At 44.3% G+C, this 13,225-nt stretch overlaps 1 protein-coding gene and 1 pseudogene across 4 annotated transcripts in view; one reads left to right on the top strand and one right to left on the bottom strand.

The window, feature by feature from the left end:
• The window catches only part of SEC61A2 (Sec61 translocon alpha 2 subunit), a 35,820-nt gene that overhangs the window by 13,953 nt on the left and 8,642 nt on the right, over positions 1-13,225 (top strand). For 3 of the 4 annotated variants that reach the window (XM_021715896.1, XM_008064762.1, XM_021715895.1), the window contains 5 exons: positions 2,774-2,905; positions 3,028-3,137; positions 9,062-9,215; positions 10,477-10,637; positions 11,250-11,447. In XM_021715896.1, coding sequence (XP_021571571.1) covers positions 2,774-2,905; positions 3,028-3,137; positions 9,062-9,215; positions 10,477-10,637; positions 11,250-11,447 — 755 coding nt within the window. The remainder of the gene's footprint in view (positions 1-2,773; positions 2,906-3,027; positions 3,138-9,061; positions 9,216-10,476; positions 10,638-11,249; positions 11,448-13,225) is intronic. The other variant, XM_008064763.2, reaches the window with a different exon arrangement.
• On the bottom strand, positions 5,824-5,977 carry LOC110596249 (annotated as a pseudogene).

The following is a 13,225-nucleotide window of genomic DNA, read 5'->3' as shown; positions in this document are numbered from 1 at the left end:
TCAGGCAATCCATTCACCTCAGCCTCCCAAGGCGCGGGATTACAGGCTGAGCCACGAGCCCAGCTCAGTGCTTGGGATTATAGACGTGAGCCCTGGTGCCTGGCCTGCACTAACAATTTATATGCAGAGTTATATGAAGCTGAAAATAAATGTTACTTCTGAGGGAGTGCTCTTGGTTATTTATTAGATTGGTGACTGTCCATCTAGACTCTTTCTTTGCATATCCATTTACACATATGAATCTTTAAGAGGGGGGACCCCCCAACCTGGAATTTATTTATAAAAAATTGTGTATTTACTCTTACATGTTTAAACTTCAGTCACCTTCAAAGTACTCTCTATTTGATGCAATACACTCGCAAGACACTTTTTCCACTGCTCGAAACAGTTTCTAAACACATCAGTTTTGATGCTTTCTAGTGCTTCTGCCGTTTGTCGTTTTTAGTTTCACCTCTTCCATATTGGCAAAACATTTCCTTGTGAGGACTTTTTTTTTCCTGTTTTGGGGGGGAAACCAAAAAAGTTGTCTGGAGCAAGATCTGGTGTAAAGGGAAGCTGAGGCTGCTTTGGTAAAAAACTACTGAATATTCAGTATAGCGTAGGTAGGTACACTCGTACATAAATCACCCATAATGAAATGGGCAAATGTGTTGAAAGAATCTCCAAAAATTTCACTGAAGCCAAATGCAGCCTCTCCCAGCATCGCAAGCTGGTGCACTGATGCTGATGGGTTCCTAGAACATTCACCTAGTGGGGGAAGCCTGTACTGTAAGGGGCCTGCCCTCTAAAAAAAAAAAAAGAAAGATAATTGTGCTTTCTTTTGGTCGCCACTTGTATACTTTTGAAAAAAATTTATTTATTTATTCTAGAGTTGTGGGGTACAAGTGAGGATTGGCTATGTAAGTGGGCTGCATGCAGGTGACGTCTGGCTTCTAGCTGGCCCTCCCTCCCCCGTAGTGGACCAGGTACCCTTTGTGTTGTCACGTGATCCCCGCCCGTATACTTTTCTTTCGAACTAAAAAATAAGACACACCATATATCTGTTCTGCTCCTTAGTTTGTTTACTTAATTTCTTGGATCAGCTATTTCATTTAATGACCATGGGTCCTTACCGCGTGTCAAGCTTGGAGCTAAGTACTGAGATGAGAGTAGCATACAGGACAATGCTCCTGGTTGTCGTGGAGCTCATGTTTTCTGTGTGGGACCTGTGGGGAGTGCCTGGGAGGGGAAGGAGCTCCAGGAAGGTGATATTGGAAGAGGCTGCCGGGAAGGCCATGAAGACCCGGGGGAAGAAGGTTCCAGGGAGAAGCAGGTGCAGAGACCCTGAGGTGAGAGTGCGCTGACAGGTTCTGAGAATGCCGGGGAGGTCGCTGGCTAGAAGACAGGAGGGGGAGGCGTGCTGGGATGTGACGTGGCAAACGTGTCTGAGGGTCGGATCACACCAGGCTCAGAGACTGCAGGAAGAAGCGTGTGCTACATATGCTAGGCATATGTAGGCATATACTGGCAAGCCATCAGGGTCCTTTCCTGTTTACATTTGATTTTTTTCCAAGTTTCTTTTTTTTTGAGTTGGAGTCTCACTCTGTCACCCAGACTGGAGTGCAGTGGCCACTCCCAGCCACTGCAGCCTCGACCTGCTGGGCTCCAGCGATCCTTCCGCTTCAGCCTTCCGAGTAGCTGGAACTACAGGCGCGCGCTACCACGCCCGGATAATTTTGATTTATTGTAGAGATGAGGTCTCGCCAAGTTGCCCAGGCGGGTCTTGAACCCACGGGCTCAGGCAATCCACTCACCTCAGCCTCCCAAAGGCGCGGGATTACAGGCTGAGCTGCCAAGCCCGACTATTTTTTTCTTTTTTGAGTCGGAGTCTCACTCTGTCACCGAGGCTGGAGTGCAGTGCCATGCTCACGGCCACCACAGCCCTGACCTGCTGGGCTCAGACCATCTTTCCACTTCAGCCTTCCAGCCAGAATTAGAGGCACATGCCATCACACCCGGCTAATTTCTTTCATTTATTGTAGAGACAAGGTCTCGCCAAGTTGCCTAGGCTGGTCTCGAACCCGTGGGCTCAGGCAGTCCTCTCTCCTCTGCCTCTCAAGGTGCTTGGGATTATAGGCATGAGCCAACGAGCCTGGCCAGAAGATTTCTTTTATTTATTTTTATTTTTATTTTTTTCCAAGCCCTTGGCAAATTACCTTGAAGAAGATTTCTTTTTAAAAGGTTTTATCCAAGCCGGGCTCAGTGGCTCAGCCTGTAATCCCGCACCTTTGGGAGGCTGAGGTGAGTGGATTGCCTGAGCCCGCGGGTTCGAGACCCGCCTGGGCAACTTGGCGAAACCTTATCTCTACAATAAATCAAAAAATCAGCCGGGCGTGGTAGCGCACGCCTGTAGTTCCAGCTACTTGGAAGGCTGAGGCGGAAGGATCGCCGGAGCCCAGCAGGTCGAGGCTGCGGTGGCCGGGAGCGGCCACTGCACTCCAGTCTGGGCGACAGAGTGAGACTCCAACTCAAAAAAAAAAAAGGTTTTATCTTACATTTTAAGTTTAGGATTTATGGAAATTTACATTTTTGTAGTACTTTTTATTCACTTCATTGTTATAGGATTATGTTAATAAGTAAGAGTTTTTTTAAGCATCTAATGTTTATGAAGTGAAAATTGGCTTGTTAACATTTACGTATGTCTTTCAGTCAAAGTAGTTTGGGACTGGGATGCTTCTGAATCAATCTGTATCATGTACAGGGAAATTGCTTACTTCTTTTTCCTTCCCTCCAGGAACTTTAATGGAACTGGGTATTTCCCCAATTGTAACATCTGGTTTGATTATGCAGTTGTTAGCTGGAGCCAAGATCATTGAAGTTGGCGATACACCCAAAGATAGAGCTTTATTCAACGGAGCCCAGAAACGTGAGCATTACTACAGTTTAAGAGCTTTTTCCAAATTTGAGACTGTTTGTGGTAAAGATGTGTTCTCGATCTTTTTTGTCTTTGGTTGTAAGCATGTACTCCTTTCCCCCAATTTTTGTCAGTATTTGGTATGATCATTACCATTGGGCAAGCCATTGTGTATGTCATGACGGGCATGTACGGGGACCCCGCGGAAATGGGTGCCGGGATCTGTCTCCTTATCATTATTCAGGTAAGAGATCCGATACTTTCATATGCAGATACCCAAACAGTTTGCTTCCTTTTTTCTTTTCTAACAGTTTTTTTGGTGATTGATTTATTCATTGATTTATTCATTGCTTTTGAATTATTCTATCTAATCAAAATATTTTGATTACTGAAATGATATGTACAGTTTTATTCTGCAAAGACATTTTGTGACTATGATATGTATAAATTGTATTGATGTCAAAAATTAAAATATATCCTAGTAACCTTATAACTGCATAGTGTAAAGAATTATGGATCAACTGTATGTCGTTGTTTCTAAAATGCCCATTTTTCATATTTTGGTTTCTGGAATCAGGATGTTTTTGTTCCATTAACAGTGTCTTACACATGCTGTCAGCCAGGAGGCAGTCATGGTGATGTTACTGACTGCGCATGTCAACTGGAACTTGGCCGTTCGTGTTGCCCTGACATCAGTTGGTTATGTCCATTGTTGACAGAACAGATGCTTGAGTCCAGTTGCTGTCTAAAAGTCTTCAGAAAAATCTGTTGTGATTTGCTATTGAAATGAAAGTTATTGTGAATATAGAAAGGCAAGCTTGAGGATAAACATCTACAATTAAGTCAAAAATTCTCTTTATAAGTAGAAAATGAAATTTTTTCTCATAAGATATTGTGTCATAGGTTAGTTGGCATTATTCTTTTCTTTCTTAGCGGTACACAAAATAATGGTGCTTTAAGTAATAATAGAGTAAGTGAAATCCTCTGTATACACACATCAATGTGTTCCATGGATTTTTTAAATGGGTGCTTGGAAATGGAATTTTTAAAGGCCAACATAATTATCATTGTCCTGAGTATCTTTTTTTTTTTTTGAGTTGGAGTCTCACTCTGTCGCCCAGACTGGAGTGCAGTGGCCGCTCCCGGCCACCACAGCCTCGACCTGCTGGGCTCTGGCGATCCTTCCGCCTCAGCCTTCTGAGTAGCCGGAATTACAGGCGTGCGCTACCACGCCCGGCTGATTTTTTGATTTATTGTAGAGATGAGGTCTCGCCTGCCCAGGCAGGTCTCGAACCCGGGGGCTTAGGCAGTCCACTCACCTCAGCCTCCCAAAGGCACAGGATTACAGGCTGAGCCACCATGCCCAGCTTGTCCTGAGTATCTTAAAGTGTGTTATATTTAGAAGATATTTCTCTGTTGTACAATTCTTAAAAATCATTTACAGAAATTACCCAAGGATAGATGATAGATAAGTTATTTATAACATTTATTGTGTTTTGAGAGAAAGTTTGCCCAAGTTAATGAACAGTGGGTAGCAGGAGTCCTGGGAGTCTTGGAGATGCCTCTTCTCACAGAGATGCCTCTGTGAAGTCAGAATTAGTTTAAGGAATTTTTTTCTAATAGTTCAAAAGATCAAACTCAGAAAAAAATACTTCTAGATACCTCAAATACCAGTTTATTAATACATCTATTGAGAAATATGACTATCTCAGAATGGCATTGGCCTTTTTTTTTTTAAATAAGCAAACTGGCCAGGTCTGTGGCTCAGTCTGTAATCCCAGCACTTTGGGAGGCCAAGACTAGAGGATTATCTGAGCCTGTGGATTCAAGACCAGCCTGGGTAACTTGGCAAGACCTCGTCTCTACAATAAATAAAAAATTCGCTGGGCGTGGTAGTGTGCACCTGTAGTTCCAGCTACTTGGAAGGCTGAGGTGGAAGGATCACTGGAGCCCAGCTAAGTCGATGCGAAGGTGGCCCTGAGTGTGCCCCTGAACTCCAGCCTGGGCCATGGAGTGAGACTCCAACTCAAAAAAAAAGAAAAAAAGAAAACGTATACAGGAGGCAAATCATAAGATTGTTTAGGGAGCATAATTCATAACAAGGAGAGTTCGACCGTCCAGATATTTATTAGCAACCTTAACAATAGCAATGGCTTTTCTATGAGATGGAACTACTTTGTGTTTTGACTGGGGCAGGAGTTTGTAATGGAATATCAAGCTCTTTGGCAACTTTCTGAGTCCAGTGTTTTCCCATTTGATATAAGATGCATTTCCTTAAAGAAGAATTTTGTGGGCTGGGCTGGGTGGCTCAGGATGTCATCCTAGCACTTTGGGGGGCCGAGGCAAGTGGATTGTCTTAGCCCGCAGGTTTGAGCCCAGCTGGGCAACTTGGTGAGACCTCATCTCTACAATCGAAAATGAGCCAGGCGTGGTAGCGCGCACCTGTAGTTCCAGCTACTTGAGAGACTGAGGCGGAAAGATCGCCGGAGCCCAGTAAGTCGACACTGGGATGGCCGTGAGCGTGCCACTGCTCTCCAGCCTGGGCGATGGAGTGAGACTCCAACTCAAAAAAAAGATAATATTGTGTTTATTTCTCCATTTCCACTTGATTGGCAAATGTGTCGCCCTTGGGAGTTAGAGGAATAAGCGTGGCGGATGAGAGCAAAAGCGTCCTGGAGACGACATGAGTCCGTCCGTGCTCAGGACCCCTTCGTTTGCTCTTGGTGTTGCTGAGGGACTGGCAGGCCAGGTGTTGCCTTGTGTCTTCCTTTTTTTTTTTTTTTGAACCATACTTCAATTTACTGGTAATGTCAATTTATGAACAAGCCAGGTATTTTTTTCATGAAGTGAGATCATTTTCAATCTGTCATAACATGTGCCCACACATCCTCACCTTGGAAAGGCAGCATTTCAAGCTTTAGTCAGGCAGATTATTCCTTTTTTACTTTCACAATTTTTGCACTGCTGCTGGGAGTCTTCTTGGCATTTGCTTTGAAGTCTCTCTTCGGTGCATCTCACTGATTTTGCGCAGATCTGGGAGTATTGGATATAGCTGAGTCCAGCCTGTCTTCAGTATGCCACCATGATGTCATGAGGGTGGAGCACGTCAGGCCGAATCGTGTTTTGCTCTTTTTTTTGAGTCAAGTCTCATTCAGTTGTCCAGGCTGGAGTACAGTACACAGCCACCACACCCTCGACCTGCTGGGCTCAGGTGATCCTTCTGCCTCAGCCTTCCCAGTAGCTGGAACCACAGGCTCACACCACCACGCCTGGCTAATTTTTTGATTTATTGTAGAGACGAGGTCTCGCCAAGTTGCTCATACTGGTCTCAAACCCATGAGCTCAGGCCGTCCTCTCGCCTCCGCCTTCCAAAGTGCTGGGATTACGGGCATGAGCCATGGCACCCGGCTGTTTTGCTTCTTTATAGCATTTGCTTTTTGCATCCCCTTTATAGCATTTGCTTTTTGCATCCCATTGTTTGGAATAACCCTGATTTTAAAAAGATGCTCAGAACTGGCATCTAGCTCTTAGAACATTATACAGTGTCAAGTCTCTCTAGGGTTTCTTTTTAAGGATATATAAATCCATATATATGCTTATAAAGGATATATTTAGGGGGGCGCAGTGGCTCACACCTGTAATCCCAGCACTTTGGGAGGCCGAGGTGAGAGGATTGCCTGAGCCCAGGGGTTCCAGACCAGCCTGGGCAACTTGGTTGAGACCTTATCTCTACAACAAATCAAGAAAAATTAACTGGGCATGGTTGTGCACGCCTGTAGTTCCAGCTACTTGGAAGGCTGAGGTGGAAGGATCACCTGAGCCCAGGAGGTCGAGGCTACAGTGGGTGTGAATGTACTCAAAAAAAAGAGAAAAAATCAGCATATATTTAGACACCTAAGGAACTTCAGCTAAACAATTCTGTGTTCATTAGATAAAGAATAGAGTTCTTACAGAGTCAGTCATAGATTTAAATGGATATAATGTGGAATTAAGCTATTTTTATGTTTATTTTCAATATTCAGAGATCCAGAAAAAGTTATAATCCAAGAATGAAATAAATGATGTGCATACATACTAATTTGTTTACAAAAATTTTGGTATAAAAACATTTGTGATGTGGTTAATTCTTCTAGTTAGGTTAATGTATGTCATGTTTGGTCATAAGTGGATAGTGACCTGTTTGTGTCTTTTCAAGACACTGCTAACACTGAGAATATGTAAACACACTGAAGTATTGGGATTGGATCAGTGTGTCTTCACCTGGAGACATAGGTATTGAAACTGTTTGCATGCGGTTTTGGACAGTATTTCTCACCCTACTTCTTCTTGTCTCATTCCCATGATCAGTGTTTCTCAATATAAATAGCGAGGCTTGATTAAGATTCTTTTAAACACAAATAGAAAATATCAGTGTGCATGGCGCCTAAGAAAGGTGGGTATGTTTGGCCAGACTGAGTCGTGTGTGCGCGCACGGGAAGGGCCACCATGCCAGGTGCCTTTTTGCACCTGCTCAGCGCTCTTGCCTGAGCGTGGCCCGTGTTCTAGTCTCAGCATCGTGCTGAGCGTGGAGTGCTGCTGTGACTTCCTGGTGTCTCATTTCTTTGACAGGCACACATGGCATTTGCTGCCTTTTATCTCACTCCGACAAGTCTAGAAACCGTTTCTCATTTCTCTGCAGTTCCTTTTTCCCATTGGAAAAGCCTAGGAGTTTCATTTCCACAGGACACACGGGAACCCTGGGGGCTGGCGGATGCTGTCCCGAGCGGGGCCAGAGACTCCACCTGAGTCAGACTTGCCGTGTGGCTGTGGCGTCGCTTCCCAGAAGCCCGTGACGATGGTTTTTGGTTGGCTGGTGGCTCGTGGACAGCTGTTAGTCCCTGCTTGGGGCTGGGTTTCTCTTTGGGAGGTGGGGAGTATTTATTTGCTCAGTGCATAACTGTGGTCAAATCTAGTCGTGAGTAAGTTCTAACTTTACTCCTGTTTTGTCAAAATGTCAACCTTGATTTTTCAAACGGTACAGGATTAGTATGATCTCTCTTAGAAGGCTTGAGAATTGTCCCCCTTCTCCAGTCCTTTGAAAGTCACACTAAGAGACCGTAAATAGACAAGTTAGGCTCTGTACAGCCATTGAAGTGGCAGTTAAGGAAAAACAACCATGTGCAAGGTAAGCCTGCTTCCAGTGGGTAACGGAGTCCGCGTCTCCTTCCTCCAACAGGTGACCTTGAGTACAGTGAGCACATGGTAAGGGCTGGTGGCTTCTGAGCGGGAGGAACTGAAGTGGCCTTCTCGCTTCTGCAGGAGGTGTCTTTCACGTGGGATGCACGGAGTGGGGGCGCAGGGCGTGTTTTCTTCCCCTCCTGATCAGGTGACTCAGTGTGGGGAGGAGTCACGACTGAAGAGGTCCCTTGCAGGCCACGGATTGGTTTTAGTCGATGCATGCTTTTACAGAAATGTCTTCTTCAAGAAGAAAGTTCAGCATGTTCAGTATCACAGGAATTAAAGCTGGAATGCTTTCATTTAAAAATAATGAGGAGCTTAAGAACCCGACAAACTCTTAGGTGTCTTCAAATTTACATTTAATCCTTGCTACTGTATGTGTAGAAAGCATTTTCACATTGTTATAATCTGTGTAATATTAATTTGTGCTGTACTTTTGGACTTACTCTATACATATTATATAAAATATACGTATATGATACATCAAGTATTCTGTGTAATACTGTTTAAAAAGCGTCAACATAACCCTCTGGCTTATCCTTGGTGGCAGTGTACAATGCTATCTTGTTATACCATAGTTCATTTGACCTTTTACTTACTTGGAGGTATGTGGGATGTTTTCAGTTCCTCGCTGTCATCGATTTTATAACTGATCTTTTTTGTCTTAGTGTGCTTTTCAAATCAGCCTTATTTAAACACTATGGGAGACTGTTCGGATGGTGTAAATATACCTTAAAAGTTGACGTGTTTGCTTTATAACGTAACAATATTTCCAATCTGATTATCCGAATTGGCTTCTGCCTGAACTAAAGCAGGTCAAAAGACGCAGCTAGCCCTCATGGTGATGCTGCAACAGCCAGGGCCCCGTTTTGAAAGTGCCCACCCTGGGTGCCCTCTTCCCTTTCTTGGGTTTGTTCTTGCTTCCGCTTACTTGCATTTCTTTCCCCACAGTTGTTTGTTGCTGGTTTGATTGTGCTGCTGTTAGATGAGCTGCTACAGAAGGGTTACGGCTTGGGGTCTGGGATTTCCCTCTTTATTGCCACCAACATCTGTGAGACCATTGTCTGGAAGGCCTTTAGTCCCACTACCATTAACACGGGCAGAGGTACATTGCACAGTGACTGCAACTGCACGAGTTTTGCTGGATGTGTGCTGAAACAAAGCCGCCATGTAGCTGTACATGCTAGAGCCATTCTGGTTTGCTCTCCTAGGGGATAACGAATGCTAATTGTTCAAAACTTTTTTTTTTAGTTGGAGTCTTAGATGCTCAGGCTAGAGTGCAGTGGCACAATCACTGTCACACAGCCTCGACCTACTGGGCTCAGGCGATCCTTCTGCCCCAGCATTCCAAGTAGCTGGGATTATAGGCACGTGCCACCATGCCCAGCTGTTTGATTTACTGTAGAGATGAGGTCTCGCCATGTTGCCCAGGCTGGTGTCAAATTCTGGGCTCAGCCAATCCTTCTACCTCAGCCTCCCAAAGTGCTGGGATTACAGGCTCGAGCCACCTGCCGGGCCTGCTCGAAACTTAACACGATTTGTGTAGTTTGCATTACTAATTCAGAAAGAATAGTATTTAAATTTTAGCCTCTGCTCATTTAAAATTTCAGTGGTTGCAAACATTTAAAAAATCGTTTGCTAATCTTGCTTAAGTCGTTGCTGCGGAAGTCATATATTTGACCGATTTCAGCATTCCTTGGGCGATTAAAGAGGTGGTGGATTAAGATTTTTCAAAGGAAAAAAACTATTGTTAATTGTATTTGCAGGGAGCACTAATACTTTGCTGCTCTTCTAGTTGGCTTTATAATAGCACCGAAGTTTTGAAATATTTCATTCTGTCTTTCCCCTTGCCCATTCGCCACTTCTGTCAGATGCCATCCTGTCCTAAGTGGTTAACGCCTCCAGTGTGATCCCAGCCTTAAGAAAACAGTAATGATTGTGTATTAATGTTCTTGGTACCATAAACATAAAGGCGAGCTCAACAGAGTAACACGTCTTTTGACTCTGACGTCTGCATTCTGCTTTGCTGCTGCTTTTTTATTCTTCCTGAAAATGCACTCTTCCTTTCCCTAAAGTGAAGGAGAGACAAGCCTTAAGAATGAAATATTTGCTTTGTAAATTCTCCTCTGTATGTTTTCATCAAGAAGTGTCTTGAGAAAACTTCAGTTTTATACTAAAAAAGATAGATTTGCCTCAGTGATCTAAATTTTTTAGAAGCTGCTCACATGGCTATATCATAAAGCAACACCGGTGAATTCTTTTGATCCATACGTCCTACTGTGTGCTGGAGTTTCAAGGTTGCTTGTTTTGACCTTTGGGCAGCTCAGGATGGCGAGTCTACAGTTGTTTCTGTCTTGCTTTCTCAGGTACTGAATTTGAGGGCGCTGTCATAGCTCTGTTTCATTTGTTGGCCACCAGGACAGACAAAGTCCGAGCTTTACGGGAGGCTTTTTATCGGCAGAACTTACCCAATCTCATGAACCTCATTGCCACAGTTTTTGTGTTTGCTGTGGTTATATATTTTCAGGTGAGTATAATTTCGCCAAAGTAAGTGGGTTGTGGATTTTTATTTTGCTCTTAAAGAGAATGCCATTTGAAATGTTAGTGTCTAACAAGTTGGGCTTTTAGGATCTAGTGAAGCAAATAATTCCATAGAGTCTCAGACTCTCATTTTAAGGTACAAAGTATTGGTGGTTATGGAATAGAAAAGAATTTTAAAGTCACTGTACTTTTTTTCTTTTTCTTTTTTGAGTCAGAGTCAGGAGTGCAGTGGCATGCTCATGACCACCGCAGCCTTGACCTGCTGGGCTCAGGAGATCCTTCCACCCCAGGTAGCCAGAACTACAGGCATGTGGCACCACACCTGGCTAATTTTTTAAATTTATTGCTGAGACGAGGTCTCATCATGTTCCCTAGGCTGGTCTAGAACCCGTGGGCTCAGGCACTCCACTGGCCTCGGTCTCCCAAAGTGCTGGGATGACAGGCGTGGACCCCCACACCTGGCCAAGTCACGGTACTTTGGAGAGGAAAAGCTTGTTGTCGGCCTTGTCCTTTCTGGCTCCCCGTGGCTGCTTGTCCTCCACCTCTGGTCTCGCCCCTCCTGGTGCGTGTGTCCCGTCTCACCCGAGGCTTGCCGTAGGGGTTCCGTGTGGACCTGCCCATCAAGTCAGCCCGCTACCGGGGCCAGTATAGCAGCTACCCCATCAAGCTCTTCTACACATCCAACATCCCCATCATCCTGCAGTCGGCCCTGGTCTCCAACCTCTACGTCATCTCCCAGATGCTGTCGGTGCGATTCAGTGGCAACTTCTTGGTCAACCTGCTAGGACAGTGGGCTGTGAGTATTCTGCTTGTCCACATGAAGTATTCAAAATTTATTAAAATTTGCATTTCATGGTCGTATTTTTAACCAAATGAGAGTGACACTGGAGCAGCTGCTGTAACATTTCAAGTTCACTTAGCCCATAGCACAGTTTATTATTTATCTGGAAGAACTGGTAAGTGTTGCACAACTAAGATTCGTCAAGTTTTTATCGTATTACTGTCTAGGAAGCATTTTCACATCTCATTTGCGTGACTTTTTAGGTTAAAATCACAGGTGCTTTCATAAAAGTAATTTCCGTTTTGTAGTCTTTTCCACTATTGTCTACAGTGTTTTTTTAAAAAAATGCTGTTTGCTGATAATTTACGGGATACTGGAATCACCTTTTCCTGTCCCCTGTGCCCATTCTTATGGTCTGAATAGCACTACACTCGCTTGTAATTAACTGGGCTGGAGATAGACATGTCATCAACTAGACAGAAGAGAGAGCAGTGCTGCTAGAAACAGAATCTTGTACATTCTGACTTCTTTTTATAGAGTCCCTTTATCAAAACCTCTTCTAAAGCAATCCAGCCATGTTGTCATTGAAGTGTGAGTTGTAGGATCGAATTTTTTTTTATTTTTATGTATTTATTTATTTTTGAGTTGGAGTCTCACTCTGTCACCCAGACTGGAGTGCAGTGGCCGCTCCCGGCCACCACAGCCTCGACCTACTGGGCTCCGGCGATCCTTCCACCGCAGCCTTCCAGTAGCTGGAACTACAGGCGTGCGCTACCACGCCTAGGTAATTTTTTGATTTGTTGTGGAGATGAGGTCTCGCCAAGTGGCCCAGGCGGGTCTCGAACCCATGGGCTCGGGCAATCCACTCACCTCAGCCTCCCAAAGCGCGGGATTACAGGCTGAGCCACCGAGCCCAGCTAGGATTGAATTTTGATTGGTTTACATTCTGTCACATAACAATGGGGGATTTTTCCCTCTTGAAATGATAGAATTAAAAAGGACTATTGCCCTATATTCTTTAGCACAGTATGTGATTCTAAAATTTTCATTCCATTACATAGTGATTTTTTGGGAGTATAGGCATTATTCTCGAAATATGGTGCCTATTTTCTGCATTTGTCTTCATGCGGATAGCATTAACGTCTTGTCTTTTGCATTAAAAGCTACAGCGACTCATATCTTTCTGCTTTTATTGAAGGTCATTTAAAAAAAATTTTTAAGTTGAACAGCATAAGACAGTAACTCTTGAATGTTAGTTGAAGGAAATAGATTCCCTTTATCTAGAATTCGCCTCTTCTATTCACGTAACAGACATCGGATACCTTTCATATCGTGGCCATGGTGATAACCAGGAGGGGGAGGTGAAGAAGGGGAGGAGGGTGCTGTCCCGCCTTCGCTAGCTACTCGCGCAGCAGCCGTGATGGCTGGGATTCTGTTTTACGGTGACGCGTGCACTGCATAACTGATTCTGTGCAGATGATGTTGTGCTCTTCAGTGAGGCTTTTTTTTATAAGAGAATTACTGGGAAATTGCATTTATCTGTAAATAGTGCTTTCGGTCTGGAATTCATGATTCTAGGGGCTCAGTAAAGGAATCATTTGGAAACCAGAAATTCAGGAACCAGATAGTTTAATCACTGCCACTAAAAGTATTACTTTCCCACCCCCATACCCTAAAGCTTTATTTAAGTTGAGGAAACGAAGCCGGGCTTGGTGGCTCAGCCTGTAATCCCATGCTTTGGGAGGCTGAGGTGAGTGGATTGCCTGAGCCCACAGGTTCGAGACTCACCTGGG

The sequence above is a fragment of the Carlito syrichta genome, unplaced genomic scaffold, assembly GCF_000164805.1.
Source record: "Carlito syrichta isolate Samal-C Ts95f unplaced genomic scaffold, Tarsius_syrichta-2.0.1 Scaffold308004, whole genome shotgun sequence".
Lineage (NCBI taxonomy): Eukaryota > Metazoa > Chordata > Mammalia > Primates > Tarsiidae > Carlito > Carlito syrichta.
Note: the sequence above shows the minus strand (reverse complement) of the source record. Positions and strands in the feature narration are given on the sequence as shown.